The sequence below is a fragment of the Mchenga conophoros genome, linkage group LG15 (assembly GCF_057382185.1).
Source record: "Mchenga conophoros isolate Kocher_MC1m ecotype Shallow Benthic linkage group LG15, M_conophoros_male_GT1.1, whole genome shotgun sequence".
Classification (NCBI taxonomy): domain Eukaryota; kingdom Metazoa; phylum Chordata; class Actinopteri; order Cichliformes; family Cichlidae; genus Mchenga; species Mchenga conophoros.
The window spans coordinates 29,884,650-29,912,345 of NC_140540.1; the positions used below are offsets into that span (position 1 = coordinate 29,884,650).

The following is a 27,696-nucleotide window of genomic DNA, read 5'->3' on the forward strand; positions in this document are numbered from 1 at the left end:
ACATTGGATGGCAAAATGCAGTAAGGCGTCTGGGAGCTATTTGCCTCGGCGTAGGGGTAATGAGAGGGAAATGGCGCCTGTAAGAAAATAGGCTGTTTTCCGGACAAAGTGACAGTGGATGGAAATACAATGGATGGAGACACAAGATGAATGTGTTTCTTACAAATGTCCACTCTAATATAATGACATCATGAGGTCTTGTTAAGGCCCTGGGCCACCACATTGTATCAGAGCAGAGTTTCAGCTTCTCTCCACCTTGTCATGGTTTCTCCAAGTTTCTTAAACCAGAGAAGAGCGGCTCGCCATTCTTCCCAAAGATATTTGGTAATTTGATGTGAACAGTGAACTCATAGGTGTTTTGATTCATTCTCATCAAAGCATTTACTGACAGTTGTACCCTGGGAATGGGTGCCATTTTAAGAGACCACTCCCAATCAGAATAGTAATGATTCATCACAGGATAAAGATCATTGATTAGTATTGATTTGCAGTAATACTTACTTCTAAGAGGACAAGTACAATACAGAAAATAATGCAGAAATAAACAGCTGGAGCGATGGCAAGAACTACCACTACCACCTTTGCTATAATACTCGTATCACAACCTACAACATAGTTTATCACCACGACTAAGTAGTGGTGTTCACTCAAGTGGTGTCTTTACGAAAAGTTGTTCATGTGCTGGAAAGTTAATAAATAAAATCCAATTGTTTCCCCTTTTTCAATTTAACATTAGCATTTGGTGGCCAGCGTGTTAACTTTTCCCTGATTTTTAGGTCCTCATTTTTAGGTCTGTTACTAATTAGCTGACATAAACTAATGTAAGTCTATTGGCCACAATCAACCAACTAACCCACTGATATAAGATGGCACTTGTTTTAAAAACTTTAAGCCCTTATATCCTAAATCCAGCTCCACAGACAGAGTTACATCACTGTTAGTTTTTGAGAGCAGGGCTCCATGATGTAACTTTGCCTTTATACATGTAGTGTTTCACGTCCACTTTAAGGCTACGTCAACACGTACCCGGGTATTTTTGAAAATGCAGATTTTTCTATGCGTTTGCACCTTTCGTCCACACGTAAACGGCGTTTTTGGTCACTGAAAACTGAGATTTTTAAAAACTCCGGCCAGGGTGGATATTTTTGAAAACTCAGTTTTTGCATTTACGTGTGGACGAGAAAAACGGAGAAAACGGAGAAAACGCAGCGTCAAAGGTGTGCACCTTTTTTGACGTCACACTGTGCGCCACGTTATTGTTTCGGTGAAATGAATTTCTACAATTCTGTTACTGTTAATTGTATTCTCTGCAGTGTTTAAATGCTTACATATACACACACAGTTACTGTCCCTCCACACGACTCGGTTCTGCTTCTATACCCCATCCTTGTTTACTATTTCCCACCGAGGCTTCTAGACTTCTGATTGGCCAACATTTCTACAGGTTAGGAATATATCACCACCTGTTGCTTTGGCATGTTCCTAGCAGCGTTTTCCTTCATTTCAGCGTTTACGTGTGGACGGGATTATTTTTTAAAACGAAAAATCTCAGTTTTCAAAAATACCCGTGTACGTGTGGACATAGCCTAAAGCTTTACAAAAAAACCCCGCTAACTGTGATTATTCCTATGATATTTTTCTATCATTCTTTTTTAATCCCTTTAATCCCTCTTTTACACAATCAATATAACACAAGGGTCGGCAACCCTGGGCACGCGTGCCACAGCCGGCACGCGTGCCCAGGGTTGCCGACTGGGTTAACTGATGGCATGCACGACACGCAGTGAATTAATCTGAGAAGGTGCATTAAAAAATAAATGACCCGGGCCAGCGTTGCACATCGCAAATTAGCTCGCATAGACACATTAGTTATGCCGCTTCTTGATGACGATATCTTAGCTAACAACCCCAACTACCAGATTCAACTTGTAATTGGCTAAAAATAACATAGCCTACCGATGAGAGGGATGTTGCTAGCTGGCAGTTTTTTCAAGCGACGTTGAAATTTCTACATTCCGGCCTTCAAATGCTTCAGGAGCTGTCCGCTCAGCGCAGCATCAGCACCACAGAAATACACTGATACATCCGTAGACTCGAGACTGATCAAACCAGAAAGCTTTAATGAGCAGCTGGGTTTGTCTCACATTAACTGGCTGGACAAAGAGGACATCAAAATGCAGCTGATTGAACTGAAAAGCTCGACTCTGTGGGGGTCAAAGTTTACAGAACTACGAACACAGCTGGAATCCATAGCTGTGCGTGTTCATGGAACTTGCCTTTTCACCTGCTGGACATCACTACCTGACAAGTTTAACTGTCTTCAGAACATTGCAGAGGCCTTATTGACAGTACTTGGCTCTACATATCTGTGTGAGCAGATTTTCTCTCACATGAGTGTACTCAGGTAGCCGTCTGAATGCTGGACACTCGGAGACCTGTGTCTCTGAGTGGGAGACCAGAGATCACATTAACACGTGTATCCCTGTATTAACAAACATGCCATATTAGCCCAGTTTATTTTTCTTATCATTGTTGTGAGGAGACCATAAATAGCATTTGCATTTTCTGTTGTACAGTTAATTTGCTGTTATGAAGTTGCTATGGATAAAAAAGTGTCTTTTTTTGTTTCAGAATAGCTGATAACTATTCACTGATAGCTGCCAACATCTGCGAACAAATATAATTCTATAAAGCTGTTCTATATAGTGTGTAACTGTTAATATAGAGCGTTATTAAATGTATTGCTAATGCAATCATATGGCACATTGACTTCTGAGGAAATTTTAGATGGCACTCATCATCAGAAAGGTTGCCTACCCCTGATATAACACAATCTTTTTTCGTGGCAATTTAACCAGTTTTCTTGTGGTTCAGCAACCCTAATTTAACAGTCATTCAGTACTGACTGTTAGAAAATAAGACTGACACCTACAGAGAAAGCATGCTAAATCCTCTTTATGTATAGCTACATAGATAAATAGATAACTGTCGCTTTGATACTAGAAAAAATGTGATCAATCTGAGTTAATTTAGATCATCCTCATCCTATGTTTTTACAAGTATGTGAGGGATACTGGAGCTAAGGATAACTGAGAAATGAAAATCACACGGTTTATAATTATACATTCTGGGGGAGGTTTAGCTGAGTGGTAACTTCAAGGAGTGTAATTTCTGATGCAACTCTATAAAGCTGTTTTTAAACTTTCTAAATATGATGTAAATGCTGCAGCAAATTATGATGAATTCTTGACATACTAATTCAATCCAATGCAGTAGCTTTGCATATACATAGATATTCTATGTATGTATATGTATATATAGAAAACAAACTTCGAAACCAGTGGGTGGCATCATGATGGCTAAGCATTTTGAACCTTGACATTTTCTGTTAGGGTTTTTTGGCGCTAGAAGCAGCCTTATTAGTAACAGTAGGCGGATTTATCAGTGAACTCTAGGGAGCTTGACTAAGAAGCTTGCTAGTGCAATCATTCATAAACTGTACAGTTGCAGTGCACTGTCAACAAACACTTGCTAAATCGTTGCTTAATAGGAACTGTGCAAATACTACGATAGCATTCTCGCACACTGCAGCACAAATGTATTGGACAGGTTAGCAGCTCCAGTTAGTGGAAGGTGAGGCCTAGCAAACAGCTAGCAGCTACAGTTTCCTGTTTAAGGACACCTGTGAAACAAAGTGTCTACACACTGAACTCCAGTAATACAAGAAAAAAATCAATCAACATACAACATATAGTTGACATGAAAGGCAACACTTCCAATATCCAGGCTAAACAAGACTACAAACGTGCTTTTTTTATGCTGTAAACCAGGGGTCCCCAATCCCAGTCCACAAGGGCCGGTGTCCCTGCAGGTTTTAGATCTCACCCTGGGTCAACACGCCTGAATCACATGATTAGTTCATTACCAGGCCTCTGGAGAACTTCAAGAGGTCATTTAGCCATTTACATCAGCTGTGATGGATCAAGCACACATCTAAAACCTGCAGGGACACCGGCCCTTGCGGACTGGGATTGGGGACCCCTGCTGTAAACATTTCGAAATGGGAATCCATGGTGACTGACTCACTATTGGTGACAACTTCAAGTGGCAATCAGAAGAAGTGCAATCCTTGGCAGCTCCACAATGGCTTCATGTTTCAGCCCTGGAGACGGATGCTTGGTTGGACATGTGTTACAGGGGTGTTGTTTCCTACCAATGGTAATGTCACATATTGCATCTTCAACTTGTGCCTGTTATATTTTAGTCACAGCAATAAACATGTTCGTGCATTTGTGTATCCATTAAGTGTCATAGTACAAATGTCATGAGTGCTCTCTGCTCGGTGTGGAGGAAGCTCTACAAAGTGTTCACATGGGGGTAAAATCTAGAGCCCCATGTGAAGACTGACAAACAATGGATCAGATGGTTGTAAGGGTGGCCCCTGGGCTCCACAGCTAGAGAAACAGATCTCCAGTCCCTGCCAGGCAGTCCCAGATGGGTTTTCAGTCAACACATACACAGACACACAGAGCTTCAGAAAGATATAGTTTGATACCCATTAGCATGTAATTTGATTGCATATGCTCCAACACACACATTTTTTTTATATGTGTATGTGAAGACATCCGATGGCTGATGAATAATGTGTTCTCAAGCGTACCCTAATGTTAACCATCACAACTCTATATCTGAACCCTAATTCTAAACAAAACTCAACCCTTGAGTGCATAGCGAACACAAAAATGGTGGCAATAGTCTTGATTTTTTTTTTTTCAATTCAATTCAGTTTTATTTAAACAGCACTGAATCACAACCTCAGTCGCCTCCAGGCACTTTATATTGTATGGTAGACCCTACAATAATATATATACAGAGAGTGAGCAAGCACTTCGGCGACACAGGGAAGGAAAAACTCCCTCTGTGATATGGGTCAGTGTGTAGTTCATAATCCTCACTGAGGCATACAAACAAACTCTTTCTGTATTGTGAACACATTCACTGAATTCAAATTAATCACAGCAGAGTTGCCAACACTTTATAATGGGTTTAATAATTATCGCTATTTGCATTTCTCGTTATTTTTCTGCATTTCCATTCTGAGCCATGAAATAAATTATAAATCTGTAACAGATTCATGTATGTGGTTGCAGTAATGGCAATCTCAGTAGTAAGCTCTATGCACTTATGATTGTGAAAAAGCAGAAGCTACCATCACAGCAGGAAGCTCTACAGAGTTGTCATTGCTTCCCTTTCTGACATTGGCCCAGAGGGGATTTCTGTCTCTGGTTGGAATTGAACCAACTACCTTTTATTTGTAATGCAAATGGGTAAACCACTATACTATGTGGTCACCAAGTTGGATGTGACAGTACACAATAAAAAAAATAGTAGTTTATTAGGATGACAAATTCCTAAACAGCTGTTCATACAAATATAGCTGACTCCTCAGCTGACCTTGACGAAGTAGTTTGTGATCAGACCATTTGATTTAACTCTTTTGTTTGTCTGAATGCCCATTTGTAAGAATGTAAACAGATGCTGCAGTGCCTGGTTGCTGTTTTTTTTTTCCAGCTGTAGACGTTAGAAGGTCAACTAAATGTGTGTTGTCACCTGAAACAATTTTTGTGCAGTTTTTTAAGAATGTCGCCACTTTAGCAGCCAACAGGGTGTTCTAGTAAGAAAAAGAAATTAAAAACAAACAGACCAAAGAAAAGACTTGTTCACACTATCATGGCTACTGGTTTCTAGTGGGATTCCCCCAGTAGAAAAATCTGAGTTTTATACTTAGTTGCCAACCTTCTCCAGAAAGAGAGCTCTTTCTTAAGTTTGATCCCAAACAAATCTTCCAGCATGTAGAACGCCCTCCTGATGTTACCTGTAGTTTTCCTCTTGTGGTCAAATTCCTGTTTGCCCAGATATTTACACATTTGTACGCACAAAAAAACATTTAAATACCTTTGAGAGTATTCAGAATTACACATAATATATTTTATACATTTGTTCGTCTGAGTTTACTCTTGTTTTACAATTTTGCGACCAGTGTCACACCATTAAACAAGGCCTTTAGGTACATTAGAATCCTTTTAAACATTGAGAGAACAGGAAAAAAGTTTTAAGTGCTTAGTTTTCCTGCGTGTCTTCTGCGCTGATGGATTGTGTTTATACTGTCATCTGTGCTGTCAACCAACATGAATTAAGGATTTGAACAAGAGGGCTGCTGTTCAGCTCAGTGTCACTCTTTGTATTTTAATATGTTGTTATCCCAGGTGGGAGCGGAGCGTGTGTGTGTCTGTGTTGTTGTCAATGTACAACATGAATGCTGCATTGGCATGTGCGTTGTGCATTGTGTGGAGCATCCCTTCCCAATGTGTGAACTCGAATCGATATATTTAGGTTTTGTCTTAGCAGCATATTTCTGGTCTCCTGCACTTAAAGAGCTATTCAATGGAAATGTGTTTCTCCTTTATTAGGAAACGTGTAGCAGTCTGAATAATGCATCCTGAACACTGCCTCTTTATGGCAGCGTACTGAGCAATGTTCAAGGCCAGGCGGTTTTGAATTCATCGCCCTGTATGCTGTTAAATATACATGAAAAGTGAAGTGGCTTTCTTTGTGAATTATATTTCGTAAAGTGGTAAAAAGCTGCCACTGATTTCAGTGGACAAAAATACTGGGTATTCAGGTGTTCACAGGGATTTGCATGACAAGCAATTTTAGCCATGCTGATTGCACGCCAACTCCTTTGGCAGGCAAATATATATCTGTTTAGTTTGACCTAAAGTAACTTAAGTAACTGAACCACAAAAAGCAAAGGATAAATAAAGATACTTTGACATGTTAATATTTAAAAGGAAATTTATATGTATTTCAATATTTAACAATTATGACAATAACAATAACAACGAAGCTCTGCCATCACTATGAAATAACCATTATGACGCAAAGCTCTCCGTATTATGAATTGGGGGAATTGCATATAAGCAGATTTTTAATGGGTAAATATATGTTGGGTTAGGGTTTAAATGCTAACAATGAAGTGTTTTCCTGCACTGTTGGGAATTAAAATGATAATGTGGCATCTGCTCACCAACTGCCATTGTGTTTAATTAAATATAGTTCTGGACTATCACTCAGTCCTTGTCTTAAAGCAAATGCCACTCACCCAATATCTGATAACAATGGTGCCAAATAATGCAACAAGGAGACATAAGCCTGCTGAAAAGGTCTTTAACTTTAGCAATCGATTTTTCTCCTATTTCTCTCTGTCCTGTAGCTGGTGCTGCCAGAGTACTCCATCCATGTGTTGTTCTGCATCATGTTCCTGTGTGCTCAGGAGTGGCTGACTGTGGGCCTCAACATTCCCCTGCTCTTCTACAACACGTGGAGGTAACTATCCAATCCATCGTCCCGTGTGTATCTGTGTGAATGTGTACACTTTGCCCTGATTTTTCAGATGGCATCTTATTGGCTAAGGTTGTTTTGACCCAAAGACATTTGCATTAAAAGATGAGGCTTATGATTCAGATATTTTATTTTATTTATAAGAAAATCTGTTAGCAAGAGACTCAAGCAATGAATTTTTCACCTAACATATACAATATACAGTATGTAGCCAGACATTAATGTTTTATTTCAGCACTATTTGAAGTGAATCCCTTATCCTGCTGTTATAAATACTTACTACTGCACAATATATGTATAAATCCTGAGATGGAAACAGTAACCAACAGATGTACTTTTTCTGTCATTTGAGCAAAATTTCTCTGTAAACTACTTATACCGAGCCTTTAAAGAGAACAAAATAAATGATAATTGTATTGCGCAATAGTGGCAATACAACATGAATAAAAATGCTACTTAATGCTATAAACCTCTTTTATGTTAATGCACAATTTTCAACCATTGCTTAAGAAGAAGTCTTATAGTTTACCACTTTAATTCTACAACCCTTTTTTCTGTCTGGATGTACTCAAAGTACTTCTCTGTAGATGTCTTTGTGAAGCGTTTGGGCAGTTTTAAATCTCCTATCTAACGAATGTCATAAAATCTATAACTTAGCTTTAATGGTCACCAGGGATATTAAAAAAATACATATACAGGGTTTTCAAAACCTGACTGCTTATTAACAGCTCAGTACAGAGCGCCAGTTCATCCTACCAGAGCCGAATAAATGCCATGCAAATTCACATTACGAATACATTTATCCAAGAAAAATTAAAAGTAAACTTACCTCTTATTATTATGGTAAGGAATGATAGCAAGTAGATGTGGCCTTGACCACACAGTTAAAACTACCTTGAACCACAACCCCATACCCCAAAAATCTTAAACAACAGTCAAACAGTTAACAATGATCTGAAACCAAATCGTGTTCTGTTGTTTGACTTTTGTGGTAATCACAGTTTGTCTATAATGAACGCCACATTCAAAAATAAGAGTATTCATAAGTGCACGTGGCACCAGGAGAACCTAAGCTTAAGGTTAATGATCGAGTTTGTAATTGTATTATCAGATCTTCACGCGTATGTTCTAGACACGTGAGTGAAGAGAGGAGCAGAGGTGTCAGCTGCAGGGGAGAATACTGGACAGGACTGACACATCCAGATGTGAATAGTGAGGATGTGCTGGCCCCGGTCTGCAGGATCTTCAACTCCCACCTCTGATAGAACTTTGAAAGCATTCTGACAGAAGCTTGGTACGTTGAGTCTGAATGGACCATCTTCAGCACCTCTATTGCAGAGGTGACTTGAGGCTGTATGTTATGCTCCATGTTTTGGCTGTAATCTCCAGATGGTGGATACTGGAGGTGAAGAGAGCTGTCAAGCTGGAGAAGTGGTCCTGTTGAGCATGGCAACTTATGTGATTCCAGAGTGCAGCTCAAGGCAAAAACTCCAGTTAGGCACTAGCTCAGGGAAGGGGAAGGAGCTCCCTATCCACACTGTATACAGTAGGAATGGGACTCTGCTAACCTCAACCTCAAGAACATAGTCAAATGATTGAAGAAATACTTGAGCATCTCTTCAATCCCGCTGGCACTCCTTCGTAGTGGAAGCAGAGTGTGGAGACGAAGAAGCTGATTCACCCTTCACTGGAGGTGAAGTCACTGATGCAGTTAATCAACTCCTTGGTGGATGAACTCCTAAGGTGAATGAGATTAACCCTGAGTTTCCCAAGGCTCTGGATGTTGTGAACTGTCAGGGCGGACACCCCTCTGCAACACTGTGTGGATGGTGCCTCTGGATTGGCAGACTGAGGTGGTGGTTCCCCTCTTCAAGAAGGGGGATTGGAGAGCATGTTTCAACTTTAAGTGTATCATACTTCTCAGCTTGACTGGGAAAGTCTATGCTAGGGTACAGGTGAGGAGAGTCCATCTGTTAGTTGAACCAGCAATTCTGGAAGAACAATGCATGCTGGTCATTAAACACTGCACCAGTTCTTAATCCTGTGTAGGATATTTCAGGGTGCTTGGGAGTTTGCCTAACCAGTTTATATGTGTTTTGTGGAGAATGCATAAAACTGTGTCCCCCATGGTGTCCTGAGGGAGTCACAGGAGTATGGCTACAGGCTAGCCGATCCCTGTTCAACCATGGCCAGAGCTATAGCTGTATTGCCAGCAATAAGTTGGACTGCTGGAAATTGGACTGCTCTCTGTCACTAATTCTATTCATAATTTCTGTGTATGGAACTTCTAAACACAGAAAATGAGTGAAAGGAGTCTGGTTCAGTAATCACAGTGGTCATATCTGTGCTTTATCGATGAGATGGTTATGTTGGTTTCGTTGCGCAATGACCTCCAACTTGCACTGGGGCTATTTCTGGCCTGAGATTTGTGGCCAAAAAACGGCTTTGTGCTCCCTTTTTCTTGGACCACATTAAACACTCTCCTGATGATTTTATCGACTCAGTTGCTAGTTTAAGTCATTGATAAAACAGCATGATTTTTAAGGGTAATTGTGAGTGTAAGAAAGGAGGGTAAACCAAGGTATGCTGATTGGCTAGTGACCGTCACAAATTTTTAGAGATGGCTAGTATGGGACTTCACAAATTAGTGGATAACATAATGCTTGCTACGTTCAGATTTTCTATTTTCTTTCTATTTTAGTCCATGGTTAAATACTGCTTTTTGCAGCACACTTCAGAACCCTCACTTCATCACCTGAACAGAGTTTAATAGTCAGAAATGAAAAATCATGTTATACCGTGATACCATGATATTGCCTAAGCATAATTGACCATATTTTTGAGGACATCGGTTTTGTATAAGCAAATCCATATTTGTTGCAAGTACATTTTTCTTTGCTTTTCAAGACTCTTAAATGCAGAGTCTAAAAGATGAGTCACCACTCAGTGATTTTCATGTTTCCTTTGCTGCTCCCTCTTATCTGTTGTCATTTTTGTTGCTGGTCCTCCCGCTGGTTAGTGGGATAGAAATGGACTGCTGGCAGCATCATTGGTTCAAGCTCGTGTGCTCAGCTGGTTGACGTTACAGAAGAAAGGAGGAAAGAAGAGAAAACATTTTGCTATCTCATTAACTGCAGAGTTTGCAGATGCCCACCAGCTACTGATGTGTGAGCTGAAAGATGAGTAGACAGGGAAAGGAAGATGGGGAGAAAGTAGGGATTGGCAGGAAGTAGAACAGAGAAAGTGAGTGAGTGATGGGTGAAAGATCAATTATTGACAGGGTGATTCAGAGGAGAGTGAGGGATGGCGAGAGGACAGTAGGCTGTGGATGGGGGAGTGAATGTATTAATAACTACTGTAATGAGATTTCTCATAAAAACAGCTGATAGTAAGCTATTTACCAATACTTAAAGATGGCTTGGAACAGTTAACCATGTCATGGTTAACTTTCATGTCAGTTAGTTTCAAGTTTCTTTTGAGATTCTCACAAAACCTAATTAGTCTATCTAAATTCTAAAATCTTGGATCTTATTCTAGTCACGTGGTTGGAGAATTACAAATTTTCAACATTTGCAATTTAACCCCCAGAAAGCGTAAAGTATTTAGCTAGGATCTTGGACTGAGTCTGTAGAGAGAAAAGAAATAACTGGAGAAGGTTTAATTTTGTAACAAATAATCTTCAAATGTCAGAATTCTTGTAACTTAGTTGAAATAATCTGTAGGACTGCCTGTCTACTTTTCAAATTATCCTTTGGATGTTAAAGTCACAGTACAAAAGTAGATCTACATATGCTACAAGGAACATTAAGGCCTCGGTAGAGCAACCGTAATTACATACAGCCTGCAGTGATGTAACTGACAACTTGTCCATTCGTGAGGGATATTTTCTTGATTATTTAAAAACTAGTTTAGCATGCAATAATATCAATGTAGGGAGTTGTAGAGGGAATTCCAAGACAGCCTGGCCACTGTAGTGTTGTTGTTAAAATTCTTTGCTTGCCAGCTGAATCCTTCCCAAAGAGTGTGTCTGTGTGTGTGAGTTAGAGAGCAAGCGAGAGAGTGCTGTTTGTTATGTGTGAACAAAATTATTAACACCAAACATCTCTATGTCTAGCATAAAGGAAGAAGTGTGTCTCAAATGTTTTCATGTCTCATCTGTCACCTTTACTCGAGGGACTTCCATTTATTATTCAATTATTAATGATATTTTTAGTATGTAAATTAGCTATTTAGTAGACTCTTAATGATTACCCAGACATGTTCACCTCATCCTCAGTAATGTATAGTTGGGACATTACTGAACCCTTGTGTGGTGCTCATTTTCAAATGCATTGTTGAATATTTCATATATGCATGACATATCAGCAAACATATGTAAATATGTGAATTTACAATGTAATTCATTTTGACACCTAAATGTACAACCATCTCAGAGCTGTAAATGGCAAATATACATGGATTACCATAAAGTATGAACATAAGCCATCTGTTAGCTTTGGTTCGAAGCAGAAATACCAGTTAAATGGTAAATGGCCTGTATTTGTATAGCGCTTTTCTAGTCCCTAAGGACCCCAAAGCGCTTTACACATCCAGTCATCCACCCATTCACACACAGGTGATGGCAAGCTACATTGTAGCCACAGCCAGCGCACTGACAGAGACGAGGCTGCCGGACACTGGCGCCACCGGGCCCTCTGACCACCACCAGTAGACAAAGGCTGAAGTGTCTTGCCCAAGGACACAACGACCGAGACTGTCCAAGCCAGGGCTCGAACTGGCATCCTTCCGATTACAAGGCGAACTCCCAACTCTTGAGCCACATAATGATGGCAGCTTCCTGGTTGGACTTCATTTCCCATTAAATCCTGCAAAACACAGCAGGAGACAGAAAAATAACCTGAAGCCAACTCTCTTATTGCAACTGGTCTGGTGCATTGTTACACAGCACTCCATGTTACAGATTGCTGTGCATTTATATCAGTTCTGGTGTCGTTTAAGGGAAAATTACCCCATCGACAATGTGCATCAGTAATAGCTCTCCCTTAAAGCAACAGGCAGCAATTCCTTACTCGTGTCTCGTTTCCTGTATAGAATATTTTTTCCATGTCATAATTTGAACAGCCATCCTGAAGTAGGTCTCACTGGAAAGCTCCAGGAAACATCTTACAATTCCCCTATCACACTAAGTTTTGTGTTCTGATTACACTGCACATCTTCTTTGTACATAGCTTTAAGGAAGAGAACTGTTAGTGTTCACAAGTATTGGTTATGTTAAAAGCACAGCATTGGGATGTGTAGATGTTGGGTTGAATTTTCTCTTTATTTTGTGAATCAGTCAGTAGGTCTCAGTTGAAGAAAGGAAAAATTAGTGGAAAATTCATATTAAAGTTTATATATTTAATCTATCTTAAACCAACCTATGTATCCATCCATCCATCCATCCATTCGCTTCCGCTTATCCTTTTCAGGGTCGCGGGGGGCGCTGAAGCCTATCCCAGCTGTCATAGGGCGAGAGGCGGGGTACACCCTGGACAGGTCGCCAGTCTGTCACAGGGCTAACACACAGGGACAGACAACCATTCGCACTCACATTCATTCGCACATTCACACCTAGTGACAATTTGGATTATCCAATTAACCTATCCCCACAAGCTGCATGTCTTTGGACGGTGGGAGGAAGCCGGAGTACCCGGAGGGAACCCACGCAAACACGGGGAGAACATGCAAACTCCACACAGAAAGACCCCGGCCTGATGTTGGAATTGAACTCAGGACCTTCTTGCTGTGCGGCAACAGTGCTAACCACCGGGCCACCGTGCTGCCATATATTTAATCTACTGCTATTGAATTTGTTGTTAGCTTAATGAGCTACAGTAACTGAGTTGAAAAACCCCAGCCCTGATACTTTTAGAAGTGCATAACAGACCTGGGTGAAAATATATTTGGATATCTATTCAAATATGATGTCATATTTTGCTCATTTGTTGAAAATGGGAATTCCTGCAAGATAAGTCAAATTTCCTGGGATATTTCCAGAGTCAAGTAGCTGCTAAACCTTGCCTCCCTTTCACAGCTAGCACTGCTTTCCTACAATAATATGTAAAAACACTATTAATAACAGATAGTAAATCAAGGTCAGATTTCTTCCCAGCGTAGAGTGATTAGGAACATCCGTTTAAGCTTTCGTCAATGTTGTTAACTATCACGTCATAGCAGATCATTGTTTTCTAGCTAGCTTATTAGCATTAACACTAGTTAGCATTCTTTATTGAATTATTAGGTGCTGGACTATCATGTATCAGCTCTGCCATATCTATAAAAAAAAATCATCTTTTATTTCTATATGAATCACACTGGAAATGCTCACTCTGAGGTCGTTTAAAAATTACCAAATGGCAAAATACATGACTTTTGAAGCAGTAGTGGTTTTGACTTCCTCAGTAGATAATTTGCACATTTGTTAAAATTCTCTTAATGTTTTCTTCAAAAAACTTTGGATGCTAGCTGTATAAACTCATTTATAAATGTGTTTTACTTTGAGGATCTTATTATTTAACTCCAGCATTAAAAAGAGAAAAAATGCGACCAGTAAATAACTCTGACCCATCATGCTCGACTAGTTTCTAATCTTTTAGGTACCTTTTGATAAATGCCTTGATTTTTAAAGGTTGTGAGCAAGCTAGAATGTATCATTTGCTGCTATTAGGGCAGATAAAGTCCAAACGCTTGACAGGTTTTTCATAGCTAGAATTAATTGTTAAACCATGAGCAATCACTATGAAGGGGAAAGGTTTATCAAAAGATTTGTTTCCATCAACATATTCAACTGCAATTTCACCCACGTCTTCTGCATGATGGTGTACCTCAAAACTCATCATGCCATCTTTTTCCATGCTGTCTTCTCCTCCACTTCCACCCATCATCTCTCCCACATGTCCCACCCCTTCTCACGTGGTCTGGAATGGGTCAACTACCCGTGGTGTGGTCTTTGCCCTCTGTGGTAGGTACTTCCATTCCCCAACGGACACTAAGGAGCTGCTGTACGACCCAGCGTCCGTGATGAATGGCGACACACTCAAGTTCTGCCTGAAGGAGGCCTGGTGCAAGCTGTCCTTCTTCGTCCTTTCCTTCTTCTACTATCTCTACTGGTGAGCACAGGGCAGGTGGTATGGGGAGATAATTGGATTACATGTAAATAGATTGCATTAATCTAATTACAACACATAAATAAGCAGTAAAACTGAACTGAAGCTACTTTTTAAAAAAGCTTGGGGAGAAAAGGATCAGTTGATGAGGTGTTTGACTTCCGCCCAGACTAAACATCAGCAGGTCATGTAACATTGGTTTGATTTCCCAACTGATGAAGCAATGTGAGTGCAAATCACTGAATAAAGTAACCATTTCTCCAGCAATCACATGCAACTCCCTGTACTCATATGACTTTGTGAAGTCCAGTTTGCCATGTCAGGCTAGTAATACTGCTAATGCATGTGATGTTAAGAGAATTTGATTCTTTACTTCACTGACAAGCACCACAATAATGCTGTGTGTAGCTGATGGGTAAAACTACTACATACTGGTTCAAATGTTGTTTGTGTGCAACAAGATAATTGATAATATTGATGATATATTCACATGTCTATTGTTGTATAATTTGTCTGCCATGTCCTGATGTTACTGCTAAAATCAATTTTCTTGTTCATGTCTAACGATGCTGTTATTATTAACCACGGATTCTTGTTCCATGTGTCATGTGGGTGCTGCAGTGTGTGGAACCTGGAAATATCCCTCTAATAGGTCTTATCAGTGGAAACACTTAAAGGTACAATCCTTATATTTTTTGATATTTCATTCTATGGTAGTATATTGAGGCAGAACAGCATTGTTGAGAAGAAATCTTGACCATATGACCACCCCAGTATTTGCCCTTTTCTCAATCTTGATATGTTGGACTGTGAATGGCTGTTGTGGTTATATGGATTTGATGATTTTGACCAGACTACATAAATTTTTCCAGTTCTAGTTATAGAACTCAGAAGACGGTTTTCGATGACAACTAAAGAAGGATTGCAACTTTAACATGGAGCTGCTCTTGTATGTGTGTGATAATGCCGCAACTTAACATTGCAGTAAGGTCCTCATCCTGTTGAAAAATGCCATTTATGTATCTGCTTGGGGTATAAATACTTTGCTAACAGCAATGTTTATCTCAGCAATACCACACAGGTAGAAAAGCAACATCATGAGAGTGTTGAACTTAGACTCTCGCACAAAATCCTGATGTTTGTTTTTGAGAATGGCTGCAATTACTCAACATATTTTAGAGATATGAGGCGATACTTATTGTCCTTAAATTTCCAAACACATTGAGCTATTTAAACACAGTCTATTTAAAGTTTCAATACATGACCAATGGGTAAATGTATACCACAGGCATGTGATTAATTGGATTAAGGACGTGTGCAGCATTTTGCCAATGCAGGCTTAATTTGGGAGAAATTATTAAATATCACTTCTTGCCCTTCCTGCCCTAATGCAGGACACATGGCATGAACCTAGTTATATCCAATAAGAAAAAGCTAATCTCAAAATTTTTTCAGTTTTAAAATATATCCAAGATCACAAAGGCAGTTGGATTGTAATGCATTCCCTCCTGGCATGAAAAAGAAAAAGAGCTAATGTGTTACGCTCACATGTATCCCATTCATTTTCATACTAGAGCCTACATCAGTCAGTAGATGGAGTAACTTGTGTGGAAGGTTCAACCAACAGAGGTTGTCTTTATTAAATAATATTACAGTATAGGGACAAACATTTATAGCAAAATTGGTTGGCTATCAAAAATGTATCATCATTTTTAAAATAACTGAATTAGGTGCCTATTGTTATAAAGACAGTGTTCATCTTAAAGTTTAATCATCTTGCTTTTTCATCTCACTTCATCCTGTCCTGTTCTAGCTCATATTGGACTGATCTGCAGCAGCAGCAGGTATTCTACAATACAAGGTGATGGTGGATTCACTTTCAAATCTAAAGCCAAAGACATATTGAAGAGAATTTGTCCTTGCCTCTTTTCCGCCCAAGATTTTTTGTGTGATTTCTGTAGCGACTTGCTGACCTTTATGATCCTCCCTGTTTCTACACTCTTGATCAAGGGTCCAAGGATTAAACAGTTTGTTTGTTACAGCATCAGGAAGTTCTGCTGAAAGCAAAGCAAGCCAAATTTGAGTAGGTTCAATCCGGTTGCATTTGGGTAAAATGCTACCCCTTTCCCAATGGCTAGCCTAAGAGGGAATGTATGAGGGAGAAATCTGTTACTATATTTTGAATGGCACTGGCTTATTAGAAATCAAATTGCACAAATTATGCATCAACCAAAAGAATAAAACCTCACGAAACTATTACATTAATTTGTTTAAGTCCCCAGTACAACAACGGATTCTTGAGGCTAATAAAGTTTCCACATCTTCATGCCTACAAGGTGAGTGCGTGTAACATAAATTCATTGTCAATTAGATGAGTAGCAATTCTGAAACGGAGACTTTTTTCAGCCCTTTTGTAGTTACAAAAAAGAAGGGCTGGTGTTAACTGGTCAACAGCCTTAACAGTGGCATGTAACACTCTATAAGCAGGACTTATACAATGTTACAAAATTTATTTTTTCCACTTAAAATAGGATTTCAACACACAAAACCATCCAAGGAAGGTTTTATCTCCTCATTATGACTTATGAATCTCAAAATTACCAGAAAAAAAGGACATACTCTCAGTGTGTGAATGTGTGTGTGAATGGGTGGATGACTGGATATGTAAAGCGGTTTGGGGTCCTTAGGGACTAGTAAAGCGCTATATAAATACAGGCCATTTACCATTTACCATTTTAAACAAATGCCATAAATATCTGGCAACTGAGAAGACTGCTGGACTTTTGGGTGAAGAATCTTGTGTCTCATTCTGGTCCAATATCATATTCTAGCTGCTCAACAGCCCTGTGTCTTCTTTGTTGTATTTTTCACATCATGATACCCCAAATGTTTTCAACTGGTTGACAACCTAGATTGTAGGCAGGCTAGTTCAGCAACCGACTCGTCTGTTGTAATAGACCCAGTATTGTGTTTACCATTGTCTTGCTGGGATTTGCAAAGCCTATACATAATCTTGAGAAATTTTCACAAATATGAACTAAAAAGTGCAAAACTCATGTTGAAACACTGTCTTAAACTAAGCGGGGGATTAACTTGAACTGACATCAATAATGAGAACATCAATAATATTATTTTGATCTTGCAATTTTTTTCTTGTTATGTGAGGTTTGAATTTTATCAAATAAAGCTTCATTTTTTTTCCATTTAGAGCTCTTGCTACATACTTGTAGTACTGTAGCGCTAAAGCTGATGACTGGAAGGTCAATGTGGCCCGTTGAAAGGATGGCCCTTGCAACAGAAATCACACTTCAGCTTTGTTTTAATGATTAAAAATAACAAATTCAAAGAGTAAACTCTATTGTTATATAACTATAGTGATGGTCTGCATAAAGAATTCATGAGGTTGAATTGAAAGTGAAACAGCCTGAAACCAGATCTGTGCAGCTTGTACCTGTTTCCGCGACCCTACTTTCTCCACTGCTCCCCAAACCCATTCTACTTTTTTTTTTTTTTTTTTTTTTTTTTTGGCCTGTCCCGTTTGGCTCTTTTGCCATCAGAATTGTTGTCTAAAGGCAAAGAAAGATGCCCAACAGATTTACTTTACCAAATTGACCATCCCAGCCTTGCCGTAATGGTCTATTTGATTCACCTTTTATTGTTTATTTTATTTTCACTTACTGAATACGGGACAGACTTGACTGGGGGAAAGAAGGGGAGAAAGAAAGAGGGAAAGAGAAACAGCTGAGAAGAGGGACGGGGGAGAAGGGCAAAAGACAAAAACCAACAGAACGGGCAGAGGAAAAAAAATGCATATATCAATCACCTGGGTCACCTGCTGAGAAAGAAAAAAGAAAACAAGCAGAAGAGAACAAGAGTAATAGAATAAACAACATCACAATGATATATGGGAATATGACAGTAAATACTAAATATTAAACATTATTGTGCAGCACATAAGATCAACAGAACACAGTGTGCTTTGAGGTAGGAGCCAAAAAGGGTGTAGTTTGTGGGTGTGATCACCCGTGTGTACACCTGTGAGCATGGACGCGCTTGTTTTTTGTTTTTTAAAAGGTTCCTTCATGTAATAATCTGCTAGAGGGTGTGGGGGGGCCACAGTCCCGTCCTTCAGGGCATGAAGCAGGTATGGAGGAGATCAAAACTCCAGACATCCAGAGGCCCCCAGAACACAAGAGACCAAGGAAGACCAACAGAGGGGCAGCTGCGCCACTGTCCCAGAAAGAGCTGAGGAGAGTCCCAGATGAGGGCTCACCCAGCAGCCGCGGAGCAGAAGCCAGGGGGAGTTGCAGTGACGCACCCGTGAGCTCTGCCGGCAGCCAGCCGCGCCTGAGTGACCTGGGGGCACCCCACCTCCGAAGTGGCCCGAGCGAGCCCCAGGCTCCAGGCCCCGATAAGCGGCCGCCAAGGAGTGAGCCGGTGTGTACCTGGACGCCCACCCCCGGACACAAAGAACCACCAATGCACCGATGTCCGAGGGGGACCGCCACTGGCAGGGGAAGTGGTGGTAGGGGGAGATAGGCCTCCATACCTTGGAGGGCCTGAGATGTCCCCAGAGAGGTGGCGCCTGACACCCAACCTGACATATAGACACAGACATACAGGCACACACAGATACAAACATCCATTTCCACCCTCATGCTCTCATATGCACTTACTCCACACTCAACCAACGTGGAGACAGACATAAAGAGACGTTGTACACACGATCACACTCCCCAAGCGTACTCTACAAACCGGGTCTAGGTGCCCTTGCCCCTGGAGGGGGGAACTGCACCCAGACCCAGGTGGTGTTACCCTTTTCCCTACGGTGGGGGGAGGCAGACCGCCCCGACTCTGCAGCAGCAGGAAGGCCCCACACTCCAGACCGCAGTCGGACGGCCAACTCCTCCTCCTAGCCCCCCCGCTCCAGCAGGTCGCAGAGAATGGGGGTGAGAGAAGACTCCAAACCTCCCTCCACCCGCTCATTGTAGTGTTGATGCATGTGTGTTCTAAGGTGCATTTAAAACCCAGGAGGGCATGGAGCTACCTGCCAGAGAGCAGCAGGTAAGCGCATGGTCCCTCCTGCTAGCCCTCAATGTCTACGTGTATTTAAAATTGAGAGGTGGGCAACGATGCCAGGGGTGGGGTGTACACCCTGATGGTACTTTGGACTCCGTGTATCGTGCCCACCCCCAAGATCCTATATGTATGTGTAATGAGAGTGTGAGTAATGTGAATGTCTAAGTTGCGGGATAAAATTGAGGCAGAGGCAGCCAGAAGGGGACGGGGGGGGGGGGGTAGCCTCCTCTGCACCCTGGTGACATACCCCTACTCCAAGGTCCTGCATGTGTGGGTGGTTGTGGTGGAGCGGGAAGAGGGAGGCAGCTGGAGATGGGGAGGGAAGGAAGGGAGGGGCAAGTGACCCTTCCCTGGGGCCAGCTCCCCCGCTGACCCCAGTAGGCACCCCCATACTCCGTGACCCGCCAGGGAAAGGGGGCCCAGGCCCATCCAGACCGGGGCCCAGTGCAGCAGCGCCTCCCGGCCCCACAGAGCCCGGGACAGTCCTCCCAACCCCACCACAGAGAAAACTGCACCCACCCCACCATCCACTCATCTTCCAGACTACATAAGACAATAAACACCCAGGCTGAGATCTTCCTCCACCTCTCCTGTATCTCCCCCTCCTGCAGAGGGAGCTCCTGAAGAGAGGAAAGCTCCTGCAAGATGTGACAATCTCCCCCACCAGTTGAAGAGCCCCCCAGGTGGCTCGATGCACCGGCGGCACCCCGCTCCAGGGCTGGGCCCCCATGCACCCACCCGCCCACAACCCCGGCAACACACCAACCAGGACCCAAGCCCCCGAGGCCCGGTCCAGGTCCCAGCCCAGAGACGGAGTGCCCCCAGAACCTCACGCCCATCCCGGACCCACCCAGGGGCAGCCAGGCTACCAGGTCAGTAACCCACGTCCGTCAGCACAGACCCTCCCCTAGCCCCGCTGTACGCAGCCGCGAGGAAACAGTCACCTGAGAGCCAACAGAGCCCCTAACGGGACATGACCGCTACCCCGGGTTGAGCCCCCCAAGGTAGATGCCTCCGGGGAACCCCCCGACGCCCTAAGCATGTCCCTACCCCCACACCAATCACAACAGTGAAGGCGGGACCAGACTATGACCCCCCACCCCCACTAGGTGATGGAGCTGATCAAAGGAGCCCAGAGCAATTGATCTGATGTGGTGGCAGAGGCTGTATCAAGACTAATGTAATCTAATAGATAATTTCTATATTGGTTAGAATTAAGATTATTTTTATTTTTCCAGTTCATGAGGACTGTTTTCTTGGCTATGCATAGGGCAGTGAAAACCATATGGGCGATATTGTTTTCTGAAGTGACATTATCTAAACTGCCCAACAAACACACTAGGGGAAGTTGGAATGTTACATTTCAGACACTTCGATAAGTCTTCACATATCTCGCGCCAAAACTTCTGAACTGGTGGACAGAACCAAAGAGCGTGGATATAATTGTCCGGTGAATTGGTTTGGCAGTGTGAGCAGTTGTTGGTAGACGTAAAGCCCATCTTGAACATCCGATGACCTGTATAGTGCACTCTATGTAATATTTTGTATTGAATTAATTGAAGACTGGGATTTCTAATTAGATTAAAGGTTTTTAAGCAAATCTGAGACCAAATGTTTAGGTCTAAGTTAACTGATAAATCCGCTTCCCATTTTCAGAATCAGAATCAGAATCAGAATGGTGTCTATTGCCAAATGTTGAGCAGGTTTACAACATTAGGAAATTGCTCCCTTCCTTCCCTCCCCATCTCCAGCTGCCTCCCTCTTCCCGCTCCACCACAACCACCCACACATGCAGGACCTTGGAGTAGGGGTATGTCACCAGGGTGCAGAGGAGGCTACCCCCCCCCCTGTCCCCTTCTGGCTGCCTCTGCCTCAATTGCAATAGGAAGTGATATTGATTCATCTGTTTTAGAAAGCATTCTGTATATTTTGGATAGTAATTTGGGGGTTTTAAGAGTAAGAAATTGAACCACACTTGGTGGTGTTTGTAGTTCAACTTGACCCGGTTTAAATTTCTTTTTTACTATGGATTTAATTTGTTGATATTCTAAAAATCTTTTCTTGTTGATCCCATATTGTGTAACTAGTCCGTCAAATGAAATAAATTCTGTTCCTTCTAGTATATGTTCTAAATATTTGATTCCTTTACCACTCCAATCTGAAAAGTTTATCATATTATTGTTTTGTAATATGTCAGGGTTGTTCCAGATAGGTGTACGTTTGCATGGGATTAATGAAGACGCTGTCAATTTTAGAAACTCCCACCATGCTGTCAGAGAAGCACTGATGTTGATGCTTTTAAAGCATTCATGTCGTTGGATGTTTGAGCTGATAAATGGTAGGTCTGAGATCTCTAGATTATTGCAAAGTGCTTGTTCTACATCTAGCCAAGGTTCATCTAAGAGGGTATGTTTTAGCCATCCTGAGATAAACTGAAGCCTGTTGGCTAAGAAGTAGTGCTGAAAGTTAGGCAGTTCTAGTCCTCCTTTATCCTTGGTCTTTTGTAGTGTTTTTAAGCTTATACGTGGGGGTTTATTTTTCCAAAGGAATTTGGACATACATGAATCTAGAGATCTGAACCAATCTTGTGGCGGTTTAGTTGGGATCATTGAGAATAAATAATTTATTTTTGGTAAGACCATCATTTTTATAGCGGCAACCCTTCCCATGAGTGATATGGGTAGACATTTCCATCTAGCCAGATCATCTTCTACCTTCTTTAAAAGTGGGATATGGTTTAATTTAGTTAGATCTGCAAGCTTGGGAGAAACATTAATACCTAAATATTTTATATTTCCCGATTGCAGTGGTGTAGAAGAGGAATTATGGAGGGAGCAATTAATCAGTAGAACTGTAGATTTTGACCAGTTAATTGAGTAATCTGATATTCTTGCAAAAGAGTTTATCAATTCAATCACCCCAGAGATATTGGTTTGTGAATTTTGGAGAAAGAGTAACACATCATCCGCATAAAGGCTGATTTTATGTTCCACGTTCTTGCATTTTATGCCCTTAATTACTGAATTCTGTCTAATTGCTGCTGCTAGTGGTTCAATAAAAATTGCAAACAGTGAAGGGGAGAGTGGGCATCCCTGCCTGGTGCCCCTCAAGAGACAGAAGCTGGAGGATGTCTGGTCATTTGTTCTAACACAAGCTGTTGGGGAATTATATAATATTTTTAACCAGTTTATGAAAGAGGATCCAAAACCAAATTTGTGTAAAGTTGCAAATAGAAATTTCCAGTTAACTCTGTCGAATGCTTTTTCTGCGTCTAAAGAGAATATTGTAGTTTCTAGGTTTTTACTGTATGAGTAGTCTATCAAATTAAGTAATCTACGTGTATTTGTTGATGAGTGCCTACCTTTTATGAAACCAGTTTGGTCAGGATGAATTAAGAGGGGGGTTATTTTCTCCAGTCTCTTTGAGAGAGCTTTGCAGATTATTTTAAGGTCTACGTTTATAAGGGATATTGGACGATAGCTTGAGGGATATACAGGGTCTTTGCCTGGTTTTAGCAGGAGATTAATGTTGTAGAATTCATATTTGATGGAAGTCTGCCCTTTTCTTTAATTTCCACCAACGTTCTGTAGAAAACTGGTGCTAGAATCGACCAGAATTCTTTGTAGAATTCTGCAGGAAAGCCGTCTGGACCTGGAGCCTTATTATTGGGCATACTTATCAGGGCTTCTTGGAGTTCACCTGGTGTCAGAGGTGAATCCAGTGCCATTGCTTGAGTGTCCAATAATTTTGGAAGAGTTATGTTGTCCAAAAACTGGTCAATTTCTTTTTTAGATGGGTTTATTTGTGGTGAATACAACGTTTTATAGAAATCCCTGAAAATGTTGTTTATTTGTATCGGATCATATATTGTGTTCCCAGATGAATCTTGAACAGCACATATAGTTGTTTTTTCTCTATTTATTTTTAGCTGGTTTGCTAGAAATTGACCGGATTTATTACCATGTTCATAATTTTGTAGGCGTAGTCTTTGTACTAAGAATTTTGTTTTTTTATCAATTATCTCATTTAATTCTAGTTTTGTTTTGCGTATTTTGTTCAATGTTTCCTGATCTTGGCGGGACGCGTAGGCTTCTTCTAGTGATTTGATGTTTTTTTCTAATTCCTGAATATTTTTGTTTTCTTTTTTCTTTTTATGTGATGAGAAAGAAATTATTTTACCTCTCATCACAGCTTTCCCTGCTTCCCATAGAACAGAAGCTGATGTTTCGGGAGTGTCATTATAGTCCAAATATGAAGTACACTCTTTTTTTAAATATTTAATAAAGTCTTCATCTTTAAGTAGTGATATATTAAATCTCCAGTTTTTTCTTGGCGTAGTATTATTCTTGTGCATTAGTGTTAAAGATACAGGACCATGATCGCTGACAACTATAGGATGAATCTCAGTGTCTGAAATGTCGTTCAGCAGTGAGCTGCTGACCAAAAAATAATCCAGACGAGAGTAGGAGTGATGGACATGTGAGAAAAAAGTATATTCCTTACTGGTGGGGTGAAGGGAGCGCCATGCATCGCAAAGACCAAAGTCGCTCATATACTGTTTGATTATATTTGTGGACTGCCAATTACGCTGAGTTCCCGCTGTATTGAGCCTATCCATGTCTTCATTTAGTCCAAGGTTGAGGTCGCCTCCAAGAACAAGTGTGCCATCTAAGTGTTCAGAGAGTGCACTGAAAAAACCGTGAAAGAATGAGGGATCATCAACATTTGGACCATATACACTTGCAATACATAGCTTTTTATCAAGTATAGATAGTTTAATGATTAAGAATCTGCCCTCTGGATCTATAACTGTATCGAGTACTGTGAAATTAATATTTTTATGTATTAAAATTGCTACTCCCCTTTGTCTAGAATTATAACAAGCTGAGAACACATTAGGAAACTCAGGTGTTTTAAGTTCATTCGAACCTCTAAGAGGTCTGTGGGTCTCTTGTAAAAGGACAACATCTGCCTGTAGTTTTTTGAGTTGGTTAAATATTTTTAACCTCTTTACTCTGGAGCCAGCTCCATTTATATTCCATGTAATGAACCTCAGTGTACCCATAGATGTTTGTGTATAACTAGGGATGTATGCTGTGTGCGTCGCTTAGCCAGGTGGAGAGAATACGTCACTTGTTCATAAATAAAGAGAAGGAGAGAGAGGAAAAATGTGTGGCGAGATGCTCCGTGGGTCTGACTTTGTGTATGCATAGTTACTAATATGAGTAGGCTTGGCTTAAGTGTGTGTATCCTAAACGACTGTGTGCGCTGTCTGACTGATGTAAATGTGCTGCCGTTGTGCAGGTGATCGAGGCAGTGAAAGGAATAAAGAAAGAAACCAAGGACAGGGGTGAGCAGCATAAAACCAAGAGGGGGGGGAAGAGAGGAGAAAAAAAACGAGAAGAAAAAAAACAAAACAAAACGTAAACATTCCAATTAAATCACTGACGGAGAGTGACGGTGTTGATTCTGCTATGAAATCACACTTTAAGATGCGATTTGATACTGGTAAGTTAAACAGATGTTAATGCAAGTTAGTGTGTGTGGATAGGGAAATGGTGTAGCTGATTCTTATCTGGTGTGAGGTTAATACAGCCACGGAGTGATGTTGGGGTCTCGGTGGAGCTGTCCGTCCACGTACAGCCGGTCCACAGCGATGACAGCGCGGGAGCCCTTCTGGATGAAGCAGCGTCGGATTGGGAAGAGGACCCTGCGTCGTTCCAAGATCTCTTTGGGGAACTGGTCGTTCACGCTGAAGTCCGTTCCTTTTAATTCCCTGCCGCGGCTTTTCACGTGTTGCTTTTGTTTGAAGTGGCCGAATTTGGCCACGATAGGACGTGGTCTCCCGGCCGTAGCCCGAATTGGGCCGAGGCGATGTACCCGATCGAAGACGATGTTCTTCACAGTGTCCTCCGGCAGCTTCAGGTGGGTTTTGATGAAGCTTTTTACCGTGGTCTCCGCGTCCTCTCCAGCGGCTTCTGGAATACCAGAAAATACAAGATTATCACGCATGCTACGAGCTTGTAGATCGATAACTGTTTCTTTTATTTTTTTATTTTCTCTATTGAGCTGGGTAACATTATCTGTGAGACATTTCACCGACTCCCTTAGCGTGGCATTTTCAGCAGCAAGCGTTTCCACCTGCTGCTGGCTGTACTCCAGGGATTCTCGCAAGCATTTAAATTCTCGGTGAAGAATCTCCACCAAGGACAGCCTTGCGTCGAAACTGGACAATCGCTTGTCGATTGACTCCAATATGTCGGCAATATCTTTGCCGGCTGGCGATGTTGAGCCGGGGGAATCTGCCGGGCGTTGTCTTTTCGACGACGGCGTCTCAGGTTTGGCCGGGGAAGCTGCACACGGGGTCTTCTTCATCACGAGATCCTGAAAGCACTGATCAATATAATCTTGGAGAGTCTCTAAACTCTCCCCGTTGTTCTCCAGGGTGTTGGAGATTATTTAGACAAATAGTGTTAGTTATAAGACAATTGATAAGTGTATTTGGTAATGCTGAAGCTTAAATGAATTTGTTCAAATCTAAACTACCATTTGCTTTAATTTTCCGCCAAAATCTCCGGCGTCTGACGTCAGTTACAACATGAGTCGCTTACCTTGTCCGTCACTTCCGTCACTTACCTCCTCTCCTCCTCATGTCTGAGAATTTTATCAAATAAAGCTTCATTTTTTTTCCATTTAGAGCTCTTGCTACATACTTGTAGTACTGTAGCGCTAAAGCTGATGACTGGAAGGTCAATGTGGCCCGTTGAAAGGATGGCCCTTGCAACAGAAATCACACTTCAGCTTTGTTTTAATGATTAAAAATAACAAATTCAAAGAGTAAACTCTAATGTTATATAACTATAGTGATGGTCTGCATAAAGAATTCATGAGGTTGAATTGAAAGTGAAACAGCCTGAAACCAGATCTGTGCAGCTTGTACCTGTTTCCGCGACCCTACTTTCTCCACTGCTCCCCAAACCCATCCTACTTTTAAATACTCTAGGAACAACAAGTAGGCCTGCATTGCGAGAGCGAAGTGCTCTAATAGGGTGATATGATACCACAAGGTTCTTAAGATAAGATGGGGCCTGATTATTTAAGACCTTGTATGTGAGGAGCAGGATTTTGAATTCAATTCTGGATGTAACAGGGAGCCAATGAAGGGAAGCCGACACAGGAGAAATATGCTCTCTCTTTCTTTTTTTTTTCTTTTTTTTTATTCATATTTTGGATGGACAGAAACATTAACAAATATACAACTAGAATAATCATACTGTCAGTTCTCTGTCCGTTCCTTAACAACAACCAACAAATAAGGACTAACAATAACTAAGACAAACAGACAAAAAAACAAACAACAAACAAAAAAAACAAACAACACCAGGAGAAACAAAATAATATACCGCCTCCTGGGAAACATCAGCAAAAACAAAAGCAATGGGGGCAAAACACCCGGGTGCCTAAAAACAAAACATAACCTTGACCACTGATGACATTAGACAATTTCTTCCCTCTACTGACTTTCAAAGTAAAAAAAAAAAAGACAACAAAAATACCAACGACACATGAAACCCCCCCCCCCCCCCAAAAGAACATTTATCACAATATCTAGGAGACATTGTCGATGTACAACAAAAAAGGACCCCAGACCTGCTCAAAAATATCTTCTCTCCCCTTAATTCTGTATATAACCCGTTCATATGATGCCATCTTAGACATTTGTTCAGTCCATTCCCTGAGAGAACAGGGGCTGGATGACTTCCAGTGCCTCAGTATTATCCTGCATCCTGTTATGAAAGCCAGACGCATCCACAGTCTCTGTTTTTTTGAAAGGATATTATTGTCAGGTAGCAGGCCCAGGACACATACAGCTGGAGATTTAGAAAGATTAAGTTTAAAAATATCATTCACCAAGTTAATGATCCCGTCCCACAAATAATCATTTTTCCGACATGTGTACAACATATGAACTAGAGTCCCAGCTTCCTCCTGACATTTCCAACAGGTGTCATTATCCACAAGCTTCAGCCTGACTAATTTACTGGGAGTACAGTAATTTCTGTGAAGCAAC

At 41.2% G+C, this 27,696-nt stretch overlaps 1 protein-coding gene across 3 annotated transcripts in view; it reads left to right on the forward strand.

The window, feature by feature from the left end:
* Positions 1 to 27,696, forward strand: part of cnih3 (cornichon family AMPA receptor auxiliary protein 3) — a 149,716-nt gene that overhangs the window by 105,883 nt on the left and 16,137 nt on the right. Inside the window, exons 4-6 of one of the 3 annotated variants that reach the window (XM_085246883.1) lie at positions 7,274 to 7,386; positions 14,406 to 14,549; positions 15,168 to 15,223. In XM_085246883.1, the coding sequence (XP_085103009.1) occupies positions 7,274 to 7,386; positions 14,406 to 14,549; positions 15,168 to 15,195 (285 nt within the window). In that variant the 3' untranslated portion in view covers positions 15,196 to 15,223. Of the gene's footprint in view, positions 1 to 7,273; positions 7,387 to 14,401; positions 14,550 to 15,167; positions 15,224 to 27,696 lie in introns of all 3 variants that reach the window. The other 2 variants (XM_085246881.1, XM_085246882.1) reach the window with 2 other exon arrangements.